At 44.3% G+C, this 22152-nt stretch overlaps 1 protein-coding gene across 3 annotated transcripts in view; it reads right to left on the bottom strand.

Moving 5' to 3' along the window:
- The window catches only part of ap4s1 (adaptor related protein complex 4 subunit sigma 1), a 101538-nt gene that overhangs the window by 39063 nt on the left and 40323 nt on the right, over positions 1 to 22152 (bottom strand). For all 3 annotated transcript variants that reach the window (XM_078233727.1, XM_078233725.1, XM_078233726.1), the window contains exons 3-4: positions 20249 to 20335; positions 5607 to 5675 (exon numbers count right to left, since the gene is read on the bottom strand). In XM_078233727.1, the coding sequence (XP_078089853.1) occupies positions 5607 to 5675; positions 20249 to 20335 (156 nt within the window). The remainder of the gene's footprint in view (positions 1 to 5606; positions 5676 to 20248; positions 20336 to 22152) is intronic.

The following is a 22152-nucleotide window of genomic DNA, read 5'->3' as shown; positions in this document are numbered from 1 at the left end:
TCTGATATGACCGCTGCCACGGTTATCAAGGCATTTCGTGATCTTTTCACCCTGTTCGGTTACCCCTGTTACATCCACAGCGATAGGGGCTCGTCGTTCATGAGCGATGACTTGAGGCACTACCTGCTCTCATACGGGATTGCCTCTAGTAGAACCACGAGCTACAACCCTAGGGGTGACGGACAGGTGGAACGTGAGAATGCTACAGTCTGGAAGGCTGTCTTACTGGCGTTGAAGTCAAAAGGCCTTCCAGTCTCCCGTTGGCAAGAGGTGCTCCCTGATGTGCTCCACTCCATACGCTCACTCCTGTGTACGGCAACCAACGCTACTCCCCATGAGAGACTGTTTTCATTCCCTCGGAAGTCTGCCTCTGGGTCCTCATTACCGTCTTGGTTGACGTACTCAGGACCTGTCCTCCTGCGGCGACATGTTAGGACCCGCAAGTCCGACCCTTTGGTTGAACAGGTCCATCTCCTCCACGCCAACCCTCAGTATGCCTATGTGGCATACCCTGACGGGCGAGAGGACACGGTCTCGATTCGAGACCTGGCGCCAGCAGGGGGCTTGGAAACCCCTGTCGCTCCCATACCTCCTGTTAGAGACCCCCAACTATTGTTTCCCCTCCTGACACGGCGCGGGCAGCATCGGGACCATCACTTAACCCTTTTACTCCCGTGTACAGCTTGCCTGAGTCCAGGAGATGGTCGCCACTTCAAGGCGTGTCCGAGTTCAGCGGATTGTCACCACCTCGGGGTCTACCGGCCCGTGAGACATTGGAGGAACCGTTGGACACTGCCTTGGGGAGAACGCCACCGTGAGTGCCTACACCAGTGTCATCGCCGGTGTTGAGGAGGTCACAATGACGGTGCGGTCCCCCAGACCGTCTGAACTTAGAGACTGATGACCAATTGTTCTGTGTTTTTTTTTTGTACCCCGCCGGCCTTTGTCTTCAAAGGAGGGGTGAATGTGGTGAACCATCGTTGGTTCCCACCAGGTAGTACTGAGCCAGGGTCTGGCCAGTACTATGAGTCTGTATATATGTTACTGTTGGGGTTAGGGTTGGGCTGTTCTACCTGTATTATAGTTATTATGGTACATCCCAGTCGGGCTCCGCCTCCTGGGAGAGGTATAAAGGTCACTGCTCTGTCTGGGACCCTTTAGTCTGGGATCGTGTATTATATATGGTAGCTCTATTGTAGTAGTCAATAAAAGCCTTTCTTTCCTCGAGCATCTCTAGCCTCGTGAGTTATATCGCGCATCAGAGGGGTGCAGGTATTTTGGGGCTTGGGGTGTGGACTGCCCCTTTAAGAATACGGATCAGGTGACCCCTGGGGTACTAGCTCCACTCAGTATGGGACCCTGTTGGACAGTCTTAGACCTGACTGTGAATGATTGCCCACCTTCAATTAACAGCTCCCAGCATTGAAATATTCAAGTCTATCTTGTGGTTTTTTATGCCCCTTAGTCCACAAAGGCATACATAACACAATGGGCTACTTCTTATTTCATTATTGACAAGTTATAGATCAACTGGCTATTGGCTAAGTTGGGCGTTCAATTTGTAAGGTATAAAAATGGATCTCAAGAAGCCATTTAGGGCAAGGAGAAGTGGTTGACAGACAGAGAAAGATGTGAAAAGACATGTAAAGAGAAAGATGTGAGTAGAGAGGGGAAGAGAGGTCTAGGGGGGGGGGGGGAGGTCTTTACGGGGGAGGGGGGCAGAGACAGAGAAGAGAGGTGTCAGTTCACAGGTGACTGTGTTTGCACATTCTCACCATGTCTGTGTGTATTTCCTCCAGATGCTTTGGCTTCCACCCACACTCCAAAGATGTGCGGGTTAGGTTGATTGGCCTTGTTGAATTGCCCCTTAGTGTCAGGGATAGTAGCAAGGTAAATATGTGGGGTTATGGGGATAGGGCCTGGGTGGGATTGTTGTCGGTGCAGGCTCAATGGGCCGAATGGCCTCTTTCTGCACTGTAGTGATTCTATAATTCTATGTGCTGAGAGTTGTTTTCGATGTTGTCACTTCATGACTTGGTCTGAGAAGGGTCGTGAGAAGTCTGTTCAATTGTTGAAGCTGAGCTTTCTCCTCTTTCTTACTGCTAATTGCTGTTAATTGATGCTTTGCTTCTTATCTTTCTGACTTGTTACCTTTTTAATGGTTAATTAAGTTTCTGAATTCATCATTGAAAGTGTTATTTCTTGCCATATGGTTAAATCTCTAGAACTTTATGTGATTCAGGGGTTTACAGCAAACAAGTGAACCCCATAAATCTTAGCTGAACTAGATAAATCAAATGAAAAAAGACACTCATCATTGAAAACGGTCTAGTTGACCTCTTTCTCTAGCTGGCAGAGTACAATCAGTGAAAGTGAATATTCTACTCAAATTTTTATATTTGTTTCAGTGTCTTCCATTTTTATTACTAAATCCTTTTTTCACTTGATCAGTTAATTACTTCCTTTAGTCTGATGATGCAGCTGTATAGAACGCTGGTTAGGCCACATTTGGAGTACTGCGTCCAGTTCTGGTCGCCGCACTACCAGAAGGACGTGGAGGCATTGGAGAGAGTGCAGAGAAGGTTTACCAGGATGTTGTCTGGTATGGAGGGTCTTAGCTATGAGGAGAGATTGGGTAAACTGGGGTTGTTCTCCCTGGAAAGACGGAGAATGAGGGGAGATCTAATAGAGGTGTACAAGATTATGAAGGGTATAGATAGGGTGAACAGTGGGAAGCTTTTTCCCAGGTCGGAGGTGACGATCACGAGGGGTCACGGGCTCAAGGTGAGAGGGGCGAAGTATAACTCAGATATCAGAGGGACGTTTTTTACACAGAGGGTGGTGGGGGCCTGGAATGCGCTGCCAAGTAGGGTGGTGGGGGCAGGCACGCTGACATCGTTTAAGACTTACCTGGATAGTCACATGAGCAGCCTGGGAATGGAGGGATACAAACGATTGGTCTAGTTGGACCAAGGAGCGGCACAGGCTTGGAGGGCCGAAGGGCCTGTTTCCTGTGCTGTACTGTTCTTTGTTCTTTATTTGGAAGGAACAGTCTCTTGGGTCCATAAATAGTTGCTACAGAGGAGCAAAATGACTGGCAGGCTGGCTTTCTCTAATTTTACGTTTTATTACTGGGCTGTTAATATCTATAAAATAACTGATTTTCTTCATGCACCAGATGTCATCCGGTGTCAGTTACAGGCACATTCCTGCCATTTGTCTTCTCTCCCTGCCTTGGTTTTTGCTTCTCTTCCTCTGACCCCATTGTACTTTCAACTCTTAAAATTTGGTCTCAGTTTCAATGACATTTGAAAGCCTCTTTTTGTTTCATAAACAATTTCTGGTAATCATCTACTAATCCTATTATTGCTCGATTTGATTTTTTTTCTATGGAAAGCTATGGTGCTATGACACTTTAATGACTTATATGAGAATAGTAATTTTGCTAGCTTTGACTGCCTACTTGTCAAATTCTATTTACATCACTCTTGTTTTTTTCCATGATTTGTAAATCAGACATTTTATATGCACACATTTCCCACATTCCCATCTATTCCTTCTATACCTGCACTGGACACTTTGCTAAACATTTTTCTATAATAAAAAGGACTTATTTCTCAAATTTATAATCATTGGTGTCCTTGAATTGCTATATCCTCCCTAGGATAAGATCTGATTAGGAGAGAGAATTGGGAGTGGAATTGTCAGATGACTGGTGGAAGAGGGCTCTTTGTCAACATCGTTCTGTGCCAGATTTGATTAAGTAATAGTGCGGTTTAAGGTCCTACGTCGAATTTATCTTTCCAAGTCCAGGCTTGCCAAGATTTACTCAGGGTCTGATGAGAGATGTGGCAGTTGTGCTTATTCTGCAGCCAATCTGACCCACATGTTTTGCTCTTGTCTTAAGTTTAAAATTAATTTAGAGCTCAACCCACTTTTGACTATTTTTGGAGTTTCTTCTGAGGATATGATTTTACAAAGTGAGTGGACAGATATGACAACCTTTGCTATACTTTTGGCTCGTCAGAAGATACTGTTTGGTTGTATGTCCCCCTTCTGTTTCTTGCTATGTAAAATACATTATGTACTGCCTAAAACTTGAAAAGTTAAACCTTACATTGAGGGGATCAGTTGACAAATTTTATTCTATTTGGCAATCTTTTATTTCATATGGAGAAATTAACAATGCTCCCATTTTGTTAAAGATCTTGGTCCTTGAACGACTGGGTGGCATTTTTCTTAATATATATTGATACTTTTTCTACATTATTTCACTAATAGTAAATCTTTTGTTTTACCGGGCGGCACAGTAACACAGTGGTTAGCGCTGCTGCTTCACAGCTCCAGGGACCTGAGTTCGATTCCCAGCTTGGGTCACTGTCTGTGTGGAGTTTGCATATTCTCCTCGTGTCTGCGTGGGTTTCCTCTGGGTGCTCCGGTTTCCTCCCACAGTCCAAAGATGTGCGGGTTAGGTTGATTGGCCATGCTAAAATTGCCCCTTAGTGTCCTGAGGTGTATAGGTTAGAAGGATTAGCGGGTAAATATGTAGGGATATGGGGGTAGGGCCTGGGTGGGATTGTGGTCTTTCTGCACTGTAGGGTTTCTATGATTCTATGATTCTTTCTCTCTGCATAGTCTAATTTGAGATGATGGGGTGGGGTGATGCTAGAGGAGGAGGATGGGGTGATATTGCATTAATAATAGAAAAAATAAATAAAAATGTTGAGTTAACAGAAGTTCTGCGGATGTAGCACTCGAGTAGGATGGAGAGTTAAGGTGGGATTCTCCACCTTAAGGATTTTAAACTTGAGGCATTAGAGGCAGCCAAAGTGAGAACGGAGGTTATGGGAGAAGCACTAAGCAGGGTAGGACAGGATATGTTCCGGACAGGATATATTCAAAACAGTTCTGGACAAGTTGAACTTATAAAGTACATACGTAGCATTCAGAAATGTGCCGATTTGATTATCAGTATGAGGCTCGGTATCACATGAGAGATCTGTTATCTATTCAAGCTAAGATCCTATTTGTCTCAAGTGGTAACACTGTGTCACAATATCATTTTAACGATTTGATCACTGATGCTTCAAAACCTTTGCTGTGTTATGTGCTGGCACTGATTTTTTCATCCCTGTTCAAAGTGAAAGTTTCATCACCATGCACTTGTCAACACAGAATTTCATTTACCATTTCTCAGCTCAAATTATCTAGATCCCTCTGTGGATTGGCCTGCTCTTGGTTCTTTGCTCTCGGAGTTTGATGATTGAATTTCTTATCTAATGATTTAAATTGACTTTCCATGCCACTTTCGTCCTAACAATTTTTTCTCCCCCTGCTCCATTCTTTGATAGATTACCTTTCTAAAATTGGAGCAGAATAAAACATATGTTGCCAAAAGGATACAGTATTTCCACTAATAAAAATGATTTTGTCCATTTACATTCTTGTGAGGGAGGTTACTTGGTTACATACTTGATTCAGTTTAGTGCTGTGGCCTGATTTTTTGCCTTTTCTAAGATCCTTCATGTCCCAGTGGCATGTGCCATTACATCATATAACAACATCAACTGTGTAAATCACACTATTAATGTTCTTTATTAACTCACCACTCTACTGAAGTATTTGTCCAAAACCTCGACAAAATTATGTATAAGTTCATATGCTGCCAGTTCATTCTGAAATCAAAAATAGAAGTTACTTGTCTGCATTACTTGTAATTCAATGTTATCAATACTCTGGATGAGTAACCATTTGGGAGTGGATATGGTTGGTAGGACTGATGAGGGGTTCCTTCATAGGAATATGAGGAGCTATGAGACATAAAGGAATGGCTGAAGGATAAAAGTAAGAAGTCTCACAACACCAGGTTAAAGTCCAACAGGTTTATTTGGTAGCAAATGATGGTATTTGCTACCAAATAAACCTGTTGGACTTTAACCTGGTGTTGTGAGACTTCTTACTGTGTTCACCCCAGTCCAACGCCGGCATCTCCACATCATGAAGGATAAAAAGCAGAGATTTGGAGTAAATGGATGTTTCTTGAATTGACAAATTGCAGCCAGTAGTGTGCCTACTTGTTTCCTGTTAATATTTCATTCATTCTCAAGTGGTGTTGCTGGCAAAACCAACACTTATTACATATCACTAGTTGCCCTCAGAAGGTGAAGGTGACTTTTTTGAATCATTGCAGTTTATGTGGTGAAGTTGTCCCCCCACTTCAATTCTTGTTATTTTTGTAACAGTTTTGATATAGCTGAGTGCCTGTTAAGCGATTTCAGAGAGCAGTTAACAGTCAACGAAACTGATGTGGAATGGAAGTCACATATAGGCCAGATCCAATAAGGACAGCAGATATCCTTCCCTAAAGGATATCAGTGGGTGGGTTACTATGACAATCTGACAGCTTCATGGTCACTTTATTGGTGCTAGTTATTTATTTCTAGATTTAAATAAAACTGAATTTAAATTCTCAGGTGGTCAAGGTAGGATTTAGAATCATACAGTGCCGAAGAGGCCCTTCGGCCCATCCAGCCTGACCTCCCACCTAATCCTATTCACCAGCACTTGGCCCATAGCCTTAAATGTTATGATGTGCCAAGTGCTCATCCAGGTACTTTTTAAAGGATGTGAGACAACTTGTCTCTAGTATCCTCTCAGGCAGCGATTCCAGATCATCACGACCCTCTGGGTAAAAATGTTTTTCCTCACATCCCCCTTAAACCTCCTACCCATTATCTTGAACTTGTGTCTTCTCGTGACCGACCCTTCAACTAAGGGGAACAGCTGCTCCTTATCCACTTTGTCTATGCCCCCTCATAATCTTGTACACCTCGATCAGGTCGTTGCTCAGTCTTCTCTGCTCCAACGAAAACAACCCAAGCCTACCCAACCTTTCTTCATTACTTAAATGTTCCATCCCAGGCAACATCCTGGTGAATCTCCTTTGCGCCCCCTCCAATGCAATAACATCCTTCCTATAACGTGGCAATCAGAATTGCACACAACACTCTAGCTGTAGCCTCACCAAAGTCTTATACAACTCCAACATGACTTCCCTGCTTTTGTAATCTATGTCTCAATTGATAAAGGAAAGTGTCCCATATGCCTTTTCCACCACCCTATTAACATGCCCTTCCATCTTCAGAGATCTATGGACAAACACGCTAAGGTCCTTTTGTTCCACAGAACTTCCAGATATCATTTCGTTCATTGAATTATGGACTTCAGCAAGGCATTTGATAAGGTGCCCCATGCAAGGCTTATTGAGAAAGTGAGGGGGCATGGGATCCAAGGAGACATTGCTTTGTGGATCCAGAACTGGCTTGCCCACAAAAGGCAAAGAGTGGTTATAGATGGGTCATATTCTGCATGGAGGTCGGTCACCAGTGGAGTGCCCCAGGGATCTGTTCTGGGACCCTTACTCTTTGTGATTTTTATAAATGACCTGGATGAGGAAGTGGAGGGATGGGTTTGTAAGTTTGCTGATGACACAAAGGTTGGAGGTGTTGTGGATAGTGTGGAGGGATGTCAGAAGTTGCAGCGAGACATTGATAGGATGCAAGACTGGGCGGAGAAGTGGCAAATGGAGTTCAACCCAGATAAGTGTGAGGTGGTTCATTTTGGCAGGTCAAATAGGATGGCGGAATATAATATTAATGGTTGGTCTCTTGGCAGAGTGGAAGATCAGAAGGATCTTGGGGTCCGAGTTCATAGGACACTCAAAGCAGCTGTGCAAGTTGAGGCTGTGGTTAAGAAGGCGTATGGTGTACTGGCCTTCATCAATCGAGGAATTGAGTTTAGGAGTCGTGAGATAATGTTGCAGCTATATAAGACCCTGGTCAGACCACACTTGGAGTACTGTGCTCAGTTCTGGTCACCTCATTACAGGAAGGATGTGGAAGCCATAGAAAGGGTGCAGAGGAGATTTACAAGGATGTTGCTTGGATTGGGGAGCATGCCTTATGGGGATAGGTTGAGTGAGCTCGGCCTTTTCTCCTTGGAGACACGAAGGATGAGGAGTGACCTGATAGAGGTGTATAAGATGTTGAGAGGTATTGATCGAGTGGATAGTCAGAGGCTTTTTCCCAGGGCTGAAATGGTTGCCACAAGAGGACACAGGTTTAAGGTGCTGGGGAGTAGGTACAGAGGAGATGTCAGGGGTAAGTTTTTCACTCAGAGGGTGGTGGGTGCGTGGAATGGGCTGCCAGCAATGGTGGTGGAGGCGGATTAGATAGGGTCTTTTAAGAGACTTTTAGATAAATAGATGAAACTTAGTAAGATAGAGGGTTATAGGTAAGCCTAGTAATCGCGAAGGTAGGGACATGTTTGGCACAACTTTGTGGGCTGAAGGGCCTGTATTGTGCTGTAGTTTTTCTACTTTCTATGTTTTTCTAATACTTCCTTGTCAAATTACTCCTTCCAAAGTGTATCACCTCTCACTTTTCAGGGTTAAATTCCACCTGCTACTTATCTACCCATTGGACCATCTTGTCTGTATTTTCTTGTAGCCCAAGACACTCAGTCTCACTGTTAACCACCCGGCCAATCTTTGTGTCATCCACAAACTTACTAATCCTAACCCCCACATTGTCATCTATGTGTTTATATAAATGATGACTAATAGGGGACCCAGCACAGATCCCTGTAGTAAGTCACTGAAAACTGGGTTCCAGTCACTAATGATGTGGAGATGCCGGCGTTGGACTGGGGTAAACACAGTAAGAACAAAGAACAATACAGCACAGGAACAAGCCCTTCGGCCCTCCAAGCCCGCGCCGCTCCCTGGTCCAAACTAGACCATTCTTTTGTATCCCTCCATTCCCACTATGGCATATTCCTGCCATGGCTTTTGCTACCAAATAAACCTGTTGGACTTTAACCTGGTGTTGTTAAAACTCTTCCAGTCACTAAAGCAGGCTTCTGTCATCATGCTATATAACTGAGTCAATTTTGAATTCACCTTATCAAATTACCCTGTATCCCATGTGGAGCCTTGTCAAAGACTTTTGAAATCCATATAAACTACATCAACTGCACACCTACTCCATCTACACGCCTGGTCACTTCCTCAAAAAATTCAATCAAATTTGTTTGGCAACAACTCCCTCCTCTCACTTGGATCCTCTGGATGAATAAATGAGCGAATTACCATGGGCAGCACAGCGAGCGAACGACCATGGGCAGCACGGCAAGAGAACGACCATGGGCGGCACGGCAAGAGAACGACCATGGGCGGCCTGGTGGCTCATGTTAGCACTGCTGCCACACAGCACCCCCCCACAGGGACCATTGGGTAACTGTCTGTGTGGAGATTGCATGTTCTTCCTGTGTCTGCATGGGTTTCCTCCGGGTGCATTGATTTTGTCCCACAATCAAAGATGTGCAGGTTAGGTGGATTGACCATGTTAAATTGTCCCTTAATGTCCAAAGATGTGTAGATTAGAGGGATTAGCGGGGGGTGTTCCAGGAATAGAACGTGGCGTGGGCCTGGGTGAAATGTTCTGTCAGAAATTGAAGCCAGAAAAAGCTACAAAAAGGGCAAATGCGATTTTGCATTTTGGCATACAGCATTTAAACAAAACAAGGAGATAATAATAAATCCACACAAGACATTGTTACATCTCAGTTGCAGCACCTGTTGAGTTTGGGCATCTCCTCAGAAAAAATATTGTAGCCATTGTGACATTGTTTTAATCGGAAAATACCAGGGAAGAGTGAATATAAATATGATAAGAGACTTTGAAAATGTAGAATTGAATTCATTAGAACAGAGAAGGTTGAAGCGGGGCAAGGTCTAACTGAAACATTTAAATTTTTGAGATAATTTAAGATGCATAGTAGTGGGAGATTATTTCCACTAGTCTGTGAATCAATAACAAGGGGGATAAAGGGGCAGGTGGTGGTGTAGTAATATTATCCCTGGACTAGTAATCCAGAGACCCAGGGTAATGCTCTGGGGACCTGGTTCAAATCCCATCATGGCAGATGGTGAAATCTGAGTTCAATAAAAATTTAGGATTAAAAGTCTATTGATGACCATGAAACCATTGTCGATTGTCATAAAAATCCATCTGGTTCACTAATGTCTTATAGGGAAGGAAATCTGCCATCCTTACCTGGTCTGGCCTACATGTGACTCCAGACCCATAGTAACATGGTTGGCTGTCAGGGATGGGTAATAATTGCTGGCCCAGCCAACAACACCCACATCCCATGAACAAATAAAAAGAAGTTAGGATCAGTACTAAAACAAAAAAAGAAATATTGAGTTAATTACTGCAAATAGATATAGAAATCAAGGGGGCGATTCTCCCAAAAGTGCTGAATTGGTGGGAAAACTGGTCTAGATCACGACTGTTTTCAGTTCAACTTCACACTCGAATCTGCCCACTCTGTGCATTGCAGAGGTCACAATTGGGAATCTCATTAAAAACCCGAGGGGCGGGACCTATTCACGCCGGAGTCTGACAGCTCCCGAACTCTGCGCATGCGCAGTGGCCCCGATCTGTCAGTCTCTCTGGCTTGAACGCTGGCCAGCCCTGGACCCCCGCAGTGCTGCCCCTCCAGCCCCTCCCCCGCCCAAGGCCCAATCGAGGCCCCCACAACAATTCCTGGGCCAGCCCTGACCCCCCCCCCCACCCCGGAGCACCCCGATGTCCAGCCCACCCCCTCACCCCCCCCTCCCCCCAGCAGTGACGATCCCCCCCTCCCCACTGACATCCCCCTGGGGTCAGACACCCCCAGCCCACAGGAGGCAGCCCCAACCCCCGGCAGACCACCACCATGCCCCCCAGCACCCCCCAATCGCTGGCCTCCCTCCACCCAGAATGATCGCCATGCAGAGTGGCAGCGGGACCCACCAATCCCGTCCGTAGGCCCGGCCCACAATTGGTCCCACCCCTTGGCACTGCCCGATACCCCCTGGGCATGGGCACTTTGCCCCTTGGGCAGTGCCAGAGGGCACAAGTTGGCACTGCCGGGGGCACCTGGGGGGGCCCCAATTTCCCCTCCCCCTTCATTCTGGTGGGGTTTCCTGCTAGTTCCCTGAACGTGGGGAGCTACTCTAAACCCCACCGGAATGAAATACTCCTGGCGGGGTGGGAGATTCAATCGGGCTCGGCAAGTTCCGGATAATTGCATGCAAAACATATTTAAACTACATTAAAAAAAGATTCAAATGACTTGCCTGTCTTCCTGCTGGTTTCCAGCATGGTCTGGACTCCAACTGTTCTCTGGCTCTGAGAGATGCGCATGCGTTCCCGGCGCATGCGCAAATCCCGGAAAAAAGCTGACGACGCGCATCTCCCAGCCCGACCCGCCAGAAAAGTTGCGGAGTCGCGATGGGAGAATCGCCCCCGAAGAGTCAAATACAGTACCCAAGAGAGATTTAATAAACATTTGAAAAGGAAAACTGTTAAAGGATATGTAGAACAAACAAAGAAATGAGAGTGGAATAAGTAATTATGGGAGACTAAGGGCTGAAGGGTCTCCTATTGTGCTGAAATTGATATTATTCTATGGAATGACTGCATTAAACAATGTAATTTCATTATTTGGATTTGATGTGAGAATATTGAATGACAGAACAGGATCAGTCACTCTAAGGTTGCATACTTTGTTTTATAAATTACAATAAGATGTGAAAGTTCTCACTGTTCCAGGTCTTATAGAATGTATTCCAGGTTCATAGAATGTATCTGCAATAGTTTCCTTGAACAGTATGTAATGGAACCTATGAGGGAGCAAGCTATCCTAGTTCTGGTCCTGTGTAATGAGACAGGAATAATTAATGATCTCACAGTTAGGGATCCTCTTGGAAGAAGCAATCACGGTATGGTTGAATTTAAAATACAGATGGAGCATGAGAAGATAAAATCTAATACCAGGGTGTCTTGTGCTTAAACAAAGGAGGCTACAATGGGATGAGGGAGGAGTCGGCTAAGGTAGACTGGGACCAAAAAACTTTATGGCAGGACAACTGAGGAACAGTGGAGCATTTTTCGCAGTGCTCAGCAAAAGTATATACCAGTGATAAGGAAGGACTGTAGAAAAAGAGATAATCAGCCATGGATATCTAAAGAAATAAAGGAGGGTATCAAATTGAAAAAAAATGCATACAAAGTGGCAAAGATTAGTGGGAAACTAGAGAATTGGGAAATCTTTAAAGGTCAACAGAAAGCCACGAAAAAGCTATAAAGGAAAGTAAGATGGATTATGAGAGTAAACTAGCTCAGAATATAAAAACAGACAGGAAAAGTCTCTACAAATATATAAAACGAAAAAGAGTGGCTAAAGTAAACATTAGTCCTTTAGAGAATGAGAAGAGGGTTGTAATAACTGGAAATGAGGAAATGGCTGAAGCATTGAATGGGTATTTTGTGTCAGTCTTCACAGTGGAAGACACAAATAATATGCCAAAAATGTTAGAAGGCTATGGCAAGTGAGGATCAAGAAACTATCATTATCACGAAAGAGGTACTGTTGGGCAAGCTAATGGGGCTAAAGGTAGACAAGTCTCCTGACCTGATTAAATGCATCCCAGGGTACTAAAAGAAATGCCGGGGGGAAATAGCAAATGCGCTAGTGGTAATTTACCAAAATTTGCTGGACTCTGGGGTGGTTCCCACAGATTGGAAAACAGCAAATGTGACACTCCTGATTAAAAAAGGAGGTAGACAAAAGGCGGGTAACTACAGGCCGGTTAGCTTAACTAGCTTAAGTTAGCTTAAGTAGTAGGGAAAATGCTTGAATATATCTTCAAGGAAGAAATAGCGAGACAGCTGGATATAAATTGTCTCATTGGGAAGACGCAGCATGGGTTCATGAAGGGCAGGTCATGTTTGACTAATTTGGTGGAATTCCTTGAGAACATTATGTGAGCGGTGGACAATGGGGAACCTGTGGATGTGGTATATCTGGATTTCCAGAAGGCATTTTATATAAATGATTTGGAAGAAGGTGTAACTGGTGTAATCAGCAAGTTTGCGGATGACACAAAGATGGCTGGAATTGCGGATAGCGAAGAGCATTGTCGGGCAATACAGCAGGATATAGATAGGCTGGAAAATTGGGCGGAGAGGTGGCAGATGGAATTTAATCCGGATAAATGCGAAGTGATGCATTTTGGAAGAAATAATGTAGGGAGGAGTTATGCAATAAATGGCAGAGTCATCAGGAGTATAGAAACACAGAGGGACCTAGGTGTGCAAGTCCACAAATCCTTGAAGGTGGCAACACAGGTGGAGAAGGTGGTGAAGAAGGCATATGGTATGCTTGCCTTTATAGGACGGGGTATAGAGTATAAAAGCTGGAGTCTGATGATGCAGCTGTATAGAACGCTGGTTAGGCCACATTTGGAGTACTGCGTCCAGTTCTGGTCGCCGCACTACCAGAAGGACGTGGAGGCATTGGAGAGAGTGCAGAGAAGGTTTACCAGGATGTTGCCTGGTATGGAGGGTCTTAGCTATGAGGAGAGATTGGGTAGACTGGGGTTGTTCTCCTTGGAAAGACGGAGAATGAGGGGAGATCTAATAGAGGTATACAAGATTATGAAGGGTATAGATAGGGTGAACAGTGGGAAGCTTTTTCCCAGGTCGGAGGTGACGATCACGAGGGGTCACGGGCTCAAGCTGAGAGGGGCGAAGTATAACTCAGACATCAGAGGGACGTTTTTTACACAGAGGGTGGTGGGGGCCTGGAATGCGCTGCCAAGTAGGGTGGTGGAGGCAGGCACGCTGACATCGTTTAAGACTTACCTGGATAGTCACATGAGCAGCCTGGGAATGGAGGGATACAAACGATTGGTCTAGTTGGACCAAGGAGCGGCACAGGCTTGGAGGGCCGAAGGCCTGTTTCCTGTGCTGTACTGTTCTTTGTTCTTTGAAGGGGGGGAGGTTTAACACAGATATCAGAAGGACATATTTCACACAGAGGGTCGTGGGGGCCTGGAATGTGTTGCCGGGCAAGGTGATGGAGGCGGACACACTGGGAACGTTTAAGACTTATCTAGACAGCTATATGACTGGAGTGGGAATGGAGGGATACAAAAGAGTGGTCTAGTTTGGACCAGGGAGCGGCGCGGGCTAATTGTTCCTTGTTTCTCGTTTCAAGGCTTCATTCTATGATCATCTTGCTGGTGCCAGTACAGAGCGAGACTGCGGATAGTTGGGAACCTGTCTCGGGGGCAGGGAATTCATATGGTGTTCATGGAAGTGGAAATGACTAGGGTTGGGAAGCATTTTCCGATCAGGGCCATTGTGATCTCCTGGACTCGTTTCGATCGCCTCAGGGGGTCGGAGAGGAATTTCCCAGATTTTTTTTTTCCCCATATTGGCCCTGGGGTTTTTCACTCTGGGTTTTCGCCTCTCCCTGGGGATCACATGGTCTGGAATAGGGGGGTGGGGGTGAGTTAATAGGTTGTAATGAACAAAGCATCGTAGCTGTGAGGGACAGCTCGGTGGATAGGATATTGGTATGTAGATAGGCTGGAAAATTGGGCGGGGATCCTGGATTCAGGATTCAATCCTGGACCGGGGAGCGGCGCGGGCTTGGAGGGCCGAAGGGCCTGTTCCTGTGCTGTATTGTTCTTTGTTCTTTGTTCTTGATAAGGTTCTGCATCAAAGGCTGCTACATAAGATAAAGGTGCACAGTGTTATGGGCAATGTATTAGCATGGTTAGAGGATTGGTTAACTAACAGAAAGCAAAGAGTGGGGGTAAATGGGTGTTTTTCTGGTTGGTGATCAGTGACTAGCGGTGTGCCTCAGGGATCAGTGTTGGGACCGCAATTGTTTACGATTTACATAGATGATTTGGAGTTGGGGACCGAGTGTAGTGTGTCAAAATTCGCAGATGACACTAAGATAAGTGGCAGAGCAAAGTGTGCAGAGGACGCTGAAAGTCTGCAAGGGATACAGATAGTCTAAGTGAGTGGGCAAGGGTCTGGCAGATGCAGTACAATGTTGGTAAATGTGAGGTCATCCATTTTGGTAGGAATAACAGCAAAATGGACTATTATTTAAATGGTAAAAAATTGCAGTATGCAGCTGTGCAGAGGGACCTGGACATCCTTGTGCATGAATCACAAAAAGTTGGTTTGCAGGTACAGCAGGTAATTAAGAAGGCAAAAGGAATTTTGTCCTTCATTGCCAGAGGGATGGAGTTTAAAAACAGCAAGGTTGTTGCAGCTGTATAAGGTGCTGGTGAGGCCACCCCTCGAATACAGTGTACAGTTTTGGTCTTCTTACTTGAGAAAGGTTATATTGGCACTGGAGGGGGTACAGAGGAGATTCACTAGGTTAATTCCAGCGTTGTGAGCGTTGGATTATGAGGAGAGACTGAGTAAACTGGGGCTATACTCATTGGAATTCCGAAGAATGAGGGGAGATCTTATAGAAACATATAAGATTATGAAGGGAATAGAAAAGATCAAAGCAGGGAAATTGTTTCCATTGGCGGGTGAAACTAGAACTAGGGGGGCATGACCTCAAAATAAGGGCGAGCAGATTTAGGATTGAGTTGAGCAGGAACTTCTTCACCCAAAGGATTGTGAATCTGTGGAATTCCTTGCCCAGTAAAGCAGTTGAGGCTACCTCAGTGAATGTTTTTAAGGCAAGGTTATACAGATTTTTGAACAATAAAGGAATTAAGGATTATGGTGAGCAGGCGGGTAAGTGGAGTTGAATCCACAAAAAGATCAACCATGATCGTATTGAATGGCTCGAGGGGCCAGATGACCTATTCCTGCTTAATCATAGAAACCCTTCCAATGCAGAAGGAGGCCATTCAGCCCATCGAGTCTGCATCAACCACAATCCCACCCCAAGCCCTATCCCCACATTTACCCCACTAACCTACATATCCCGGGACATAAGGGGCAATTTAGCATGGCCAATGCACCTAACCCGCAATTCTTTCAGACTGTGGGAGGAAACCGGAGCACCCGAAGGAAACCCACGCAGACAGGGGGAGAATGTGCAAACTCCACACAGACAGTGACCCAAGCCGGGAATCGAACCCAGGTCCCTGGAGCTGTGAGGCAGCAGTGCTAACCACTGTGCCACCATGCCGCCCCCACCATGCTCTTAGTTCTTATGTTTTTATCTCACGTCGTGAGTGCTCTATCTGTCTTGAAGCTGGAGGTGGTTTCCTCCAGCCAGAGGGAACCCATGCAGGGAGGTCTTTGACTCATTGTTTGCTGATGCTTCATCCTGAGCAGCTTTCCTTGGCAATTTTTGTCAGCACTGGTTTGTCATTGCCTTCCACTTTGGGGCATGGCGAGGAGGGAGGTCTCAAGTCTACCTCAGCTGGAATTAATCTGAACCACACACTAGTCATCTAGCCTATCGAACAAACCAGCCCCATAGCCTTTATTGTTTATTAGTGTATCTATAACTGCTGCAGTAGATGGTCTGGTACATGCAGGCTTAATGTGTATCGAGTACAGTATCATCCACACAGTGAGAAGGCACATGACCCAGAACCAGGGTCAGAATAGAGATGGAGAGAGGTGTAAAAGATCTAGGTTGGAGTCAGATTCATATCTGTACCCTCTACTGCATATATGTATACAGTGGAGTTAAAAAACTCAAGACTATGTATGACACCTACTTCATGATGTTTGAAGCAGGATGCTTAAGTGCCCATTTCCGACACTTCCCTTCCTTGACTGGACTCCATTTTTGGTGGTAGACTGTCCACTAGTACCCATTACAAGCCTAAACTCCCACAGCTACTTCGACAACAGCTCTTCACACCCAACATCCTGTAATGACTCCATGCCATTCTTCAGTTCCTTCGCCTCCATCGTATCAGTTCCGATGATGCCAAACTGGTGCCACTTTCCAAACTGGCACTACTGATATGTCTTCCTTCTTCTTTAATCAGGCTTCCCACCCACTGTGGTTGACAGCGCTCCCAACCGGGTCCGGCCCATCTCCCACGCCAATGCTCTCACCCCCTCCCCTCCCCCTCAGACTGCCCCTTTACCTCCTCCCTCGGGCCTCAACACTGGTTTCAGGTGAAGCATCTGATCCATTGCATTCACTGCTCCCAATGCAGTCTACTCTACATCGAAGACATCAAACGCAGATTGGGTGCCTGCTTTGCAGAACACATTCAGTCCATCTGCCAGTAGGACCCAGGCCTTCTTGTCACTTGCCATTTCAACACACCATCCTGCTCTCATGTCAATCCTTGGCTTGTTGCAATGTTTCAGTTAGCACAAACTGGAGGAACAGCATCACATCATCCGAATAGGCGTTTTACAGCCTTCCAGACTGAACAATGAGTTCAACAACTTCAGAACATGAACTCTTACCTCCACCTTCACATATATTTTTTAACATGTTTTTTTTATATTTATTTCTTCCATCATTTCATTTTTCCAACTTTTTTAAATCTTTCCATCTTTCCCCCAACTAGGGTCTCCCCTCCCCCTACTCCACTAGGGCCATCTGTTACATGTCTCAGGTCGTCCTTTGACACTCTGCTTACCTTTGCTCTGCCATTTACACACTCTGGTCTCTTAATGGGTTACTATCAGCACCCTTCTTAACATTGATCATCACCATTTACATTCCCTTTGTCTTTTTGTCTGTGACACCTTGGTCAATCACACCCCCCCCAATCACCCTATTTTCTATTGTCTTCAGCTCCAACGAATAACTATCCAGACTTGAAACTTTAGCTCTACTCTCTTGCCACAGATGCTGTCAGACCTGCTAAGATTTTCCAACATTTTCTGTTTTTGTTTCTTCAATAACAAATTGATTACAGCTTCTGAAAGAAGAATTAGTTTTAGACTGCTACAGTTTTTATAATTAAATATGGCATCTCAAGAATGTCAATTTCACAGCACGAAAATATATTGGCACAGACCAATTATATGACTTAATAGACTGCTGAATTTTGGGAGTGAATTAAATGAGTTTCCTTCAACTTTCAGGTCTTGCATCAAACTGCCTTCATAAATTTCTACCCACAATAGTGGCGACACATCTGACTCTCAAATGCCAGCATCCTCCAATAGATCCATTTTGCCGGTCTCTTATATATTCCATCTTGATTTTCAAGTGCAGCAGGAAACAAAGTTACCTTCTGACCTGTAACTTACAATTCTTTTGAGCATTAAAAAAAAATCCCCACTGAGACTCTCTGCCTCCATTCTGCTCACCATGGGCAGAAGTTTTGGATACAATGGCAGTTTTGGTCACCAGCTGGAGAGAGCCCTGTGTCACTTCTTTTCAGGAAGAAGCATCTTGTTCTACTCAGGCACCTGACAGGCCTGACATTCCCCTGGAATCAAGAACCCCGGGGGTGGAAGCCCTGCTTACAAAAGCTGCTGGCCAACCAGAGTTTGATCACTCTGTTGAACCACAATGCCACAGAGGAGGCAGTGGCTGCTGCCAGTAGACACACACCTGAGGCATACAATCATTACTGTATTCCAGGGTAGAGATGAATGGTTAGCAGGAAGAGGGGGTTGGGGGGGGGGGGTGTCATGCGAAAAGGAAGTCGGCAGCAAATCAACCCTTGCTGATGCCAGGTCCCTTGATCATGTAACTGAGTGAGTGCTTTCAGAGCTGCCACCCACCACCACCCTTGCCTGATTAAATGCCACCAAAAACTTGCCACAGGGGAGCGCATAAGATTTCACCTGCAAATTCCATTTCACTAATCCTCACAGATGCTGCCAGATTTGCTGAGTATTTCCAACATTTTGTGTTTTCTTTAAGTTACACTTTAGTAAGTGGGACTCAAAGAAATGTTAGCGTTCATTGGAAGGCTGGCCACAATAAATGATCCTTCAATATTGGAAGATTAGCTGTAATAGCAGCAGCTTTTGAAATAGAAGGTTGGTTCAGATGATACAAGCACTCTAATATTCATATTTCCTTAATACTAATTCCAGTTGTAATACTTCATTGATCATGGATTATGAAATTTAAATATCTACCAGGTGTGCCATTTCAATACAAAATGGATAGCAGGACTGACATGCGAGGAGAGATTGAGTCAGTTTGAATTATATTCATTGGAGTTCAGAAGAATGAGGGGGATCTCATAGAAAACTATAAAATTCTAACAAGACTAGTCAGGGTAGATGCAGGAAGGGTGTTCCTGATGGTGGGTGAGTCCAGACCAGGGGTCATAGCCTGAGGATGCGGGGTAAAACTTTAAGGACTGAGATAAGGAGAAATTTCTTCACTCAGAGTGGTGATCCTGTGGAATTCACTACCACAGAAAGCAGTTGAGGCCAAAACATTGTATGTTTTCAAGGAGGAGATAGATAGATCTCTTGGGCAAAGGGGATCAAAGGATAAGTGGGGGAAGGTGGGAACAGGCTATAGAGTTGGATGATCAGCCATGATCATAATGAATGGTGAAGCAGGCCTGAAGGGCCGAATAGCTTATCCTGCTCCTATTTTCTATGTTTCTCAAAATGATTTCTAATTATAAATGAAGCCTCTCTCTGTTGTTGGAAGTCTTGTGGTGCAACAGGAGCATCCCAACCACTGAGCCAGAAGCTCAGGGTTCAAGTCCCACTTTGGCGCTTGGTGACCACAGAAGGTTTGTTCATGACGCGGTTAACCAATTGATTATCAATCTATAAATCCTTCTAATACTGTAAGAGCAGTAGAGTCTCCTGGTCAGCTGTGCTTGATGTGGAGTGACACCCCAAGCATTGCCTCTAGTGACCTGTTCCAGGAAAAACTAGCTATGGAAAAAGACATAAGCACATGTTTTGTCTGCCTCATTGGTCAACTGATGTGGGAAAGTTTTTAAGCCGCTCTGTGGTCTCAGTAGGTCTGCACAAGGGCAGAATTGTGGGAAAATGGCTGTTGTCATTCCACTGTAGTGTACTTTAATAAGATCAGGTGCTTTTATTGATCTATCCACAGAATCGCATAATTTAGCATGTATCTAGTTTACAAGTCAGCAGCATATACTTGACTGAAATATAACATTCCAGTAATACCAAGCTCACCAGAACAATTTTGTATAAATTTAACACATTACATCTTTGATTATGGGTACTTTGCACATGTCCTGTATGCTTGTCCTGTATTATGTGCATTTGTTCATTCCATTTTATTTTTTTACTTAAGTAGTCAAAGGCCACTGATAAAATAATACTGTAGATGTGAGGATTGATGCTGGCTAATTGTGAACCATGCTAAAGTTTGGGCTTGTATATTGAAAATGTGTACAATATATATTGGTCCAATGAGAATGATAAATACTGCTTACCTCTGTGTCATCAATCCCAATCACAACAAAGAGTGCAGCATACTGGCGATACACCAGCTTAACATCTTTGTACTCAACAAAGGAACACTGGGGGAAGAATGAGAAGCATTTTCAGAAGTTGCATTATTACAATGTGTTTTGTAAATTGGATTCTATTAATTTTCCAAACTTTATAAAGTTTTAACATTATTTTGCTCAGGCATTTTATTCCATCCTCAAATACTTGTGTGTCACATATCATTTCAAATAGTTGGCTGGTAGTGTGATGCCAAGTCTCAGAAATGCTGTTCCAAAATGGGTTATAAAATATTAGATTGATTTAGCGCAAAAAAATTCTTTTCTTTCCTTATGAAACACCTTAGTTTTTAATTTGTTGAAGAGGATTTGATGGTGCAACTCTTCCCCCGCTCCTAATTTCTCCGGCCAACAACCTTCTCATATAAACACTCAAATAAAAGCAAAAATACTGTGGATGCTGGAAGTCTGAAATGAAAAACAAAGTGCCTGATAAACTCAGCAGGTCTGGCAGCACATGTTGAGAAGAGAAGCAGAGTTAACATTTTAAGTCCATATCAGTCTTCTATAGAACCCGAGATAAACCCCAGCACAATTTTATCTTACCAAACAATTATAATGTGGAGATGCCAGCTTTGGACTGGGGTGGGCACAGTAAGAATCTCACAACACCAGGTTAGATTCAAATGGGTTTATTTGGAATCACAAACTTTCAGAGCACTGCTCCTTCATCAGGTGACATCCGTAACAATTATAGTTACATCAATATACCACAAAAGAACATAACACATGGGAGCAGGAGTGGCCCATTTGGCCCCCCGACTCCACTTCGCAATTGAATATCATGGCTGATATGATTGTGGCATTAACTCCACTTTCTTGCCTGTCCCCCGTACCCCTCAACTCCCCTGAAGTTCAGGAATCTGTCGAATTCAGCCTTGAATATGACCAATCAATGACCCACATCCACTGCCCTTTCAGGAAGAGCATTCCAAAGATTAACACTCAGAGGAAAATTTCTCAACAGTGTCTTAAATGGGAGTCCCCTAATTTTGAAACCGTGTCACCTAGTTCTACATTACCCCATGAAGGGAAACACCTCAGCATCTACCGTCAAGCCTTCTCAGAATTTTATATGTTTTGATAAGACCGTCCCTTATTCTTCTAAATGCAAACGAGTATAGGCCCAATCTGCTCAACCTTTGTTCATAAGACAGTCCCTTCATCTCAGGAAACAGCCTAATGAACCTTCTCTGAACTGTTTCCAGTGCAAGTATATCCCTCCTTAAGTAAGGAGACAAAATGGTAAGCAGTACACCAAGTGCAGTTGCACTTGCACAGCTGTAGCAAGACGTCCCTACTTTCATACTCCACCTTTCAATAAAAGCTAATACTCCATTTGCCTTTCTAATTACTTCATGGATGAGGACACCCAGATCCCTCAGTACAACAGCATTTTGCAGTCTCTCTCCATTTAAATAATATTTTGCTTTCTATTCTTCCTTCAAAGCAGACAACCTCAATTTCCCAAATTATATTCTACCTGCCAATTTTTTGTCCACTCACTTAACCTATTGTTAAGTTCAATAATAGTAGTGGTAGAATGATACCGAAGCTCGTCTTTTACTTTTAGCAAATTTATTCTTCAAACAGCTCTGTGGAGTTCTTCCATGTGGTTCCCTACACGCAAGTGTTACAGCTATCTCTATATATATATACTTGATCCAGTGCTCTTTTCCTGTCCTTAGCAATTCAATTGGCTTAACAAGGTAATTGTCAAAGGGTACAATTGCTAAGATATTAACAGATCCTCTTCTTTTTAAATTAAAGCTTTAACAAAAACAAATCAAGAACACATTTTTCTCAACCCAAATAAATGAAAACAAAGT

The sequence above is a fragment of the Mustelus asterias genome, chromosome 18 (genome assembly GCF_964213995.1).
Source record: "Mustelus asterias chromosome 18, sMusAst1.hap1.1, whole genome shotgun sequence".
NCBI classification, from domain to species: domain Eukaryota; kingdom Metazoa; phylum Chordata; class Chondrichthyes; order Carcharhiniformes; family Triakidae; genus Mustelus; species Mustelus asterias.
The sequence above is the reverse complement of the archived record's forward strand: the minus strand, read 5'-3'. Positions and strand labels throughout refer to the sequence as shown.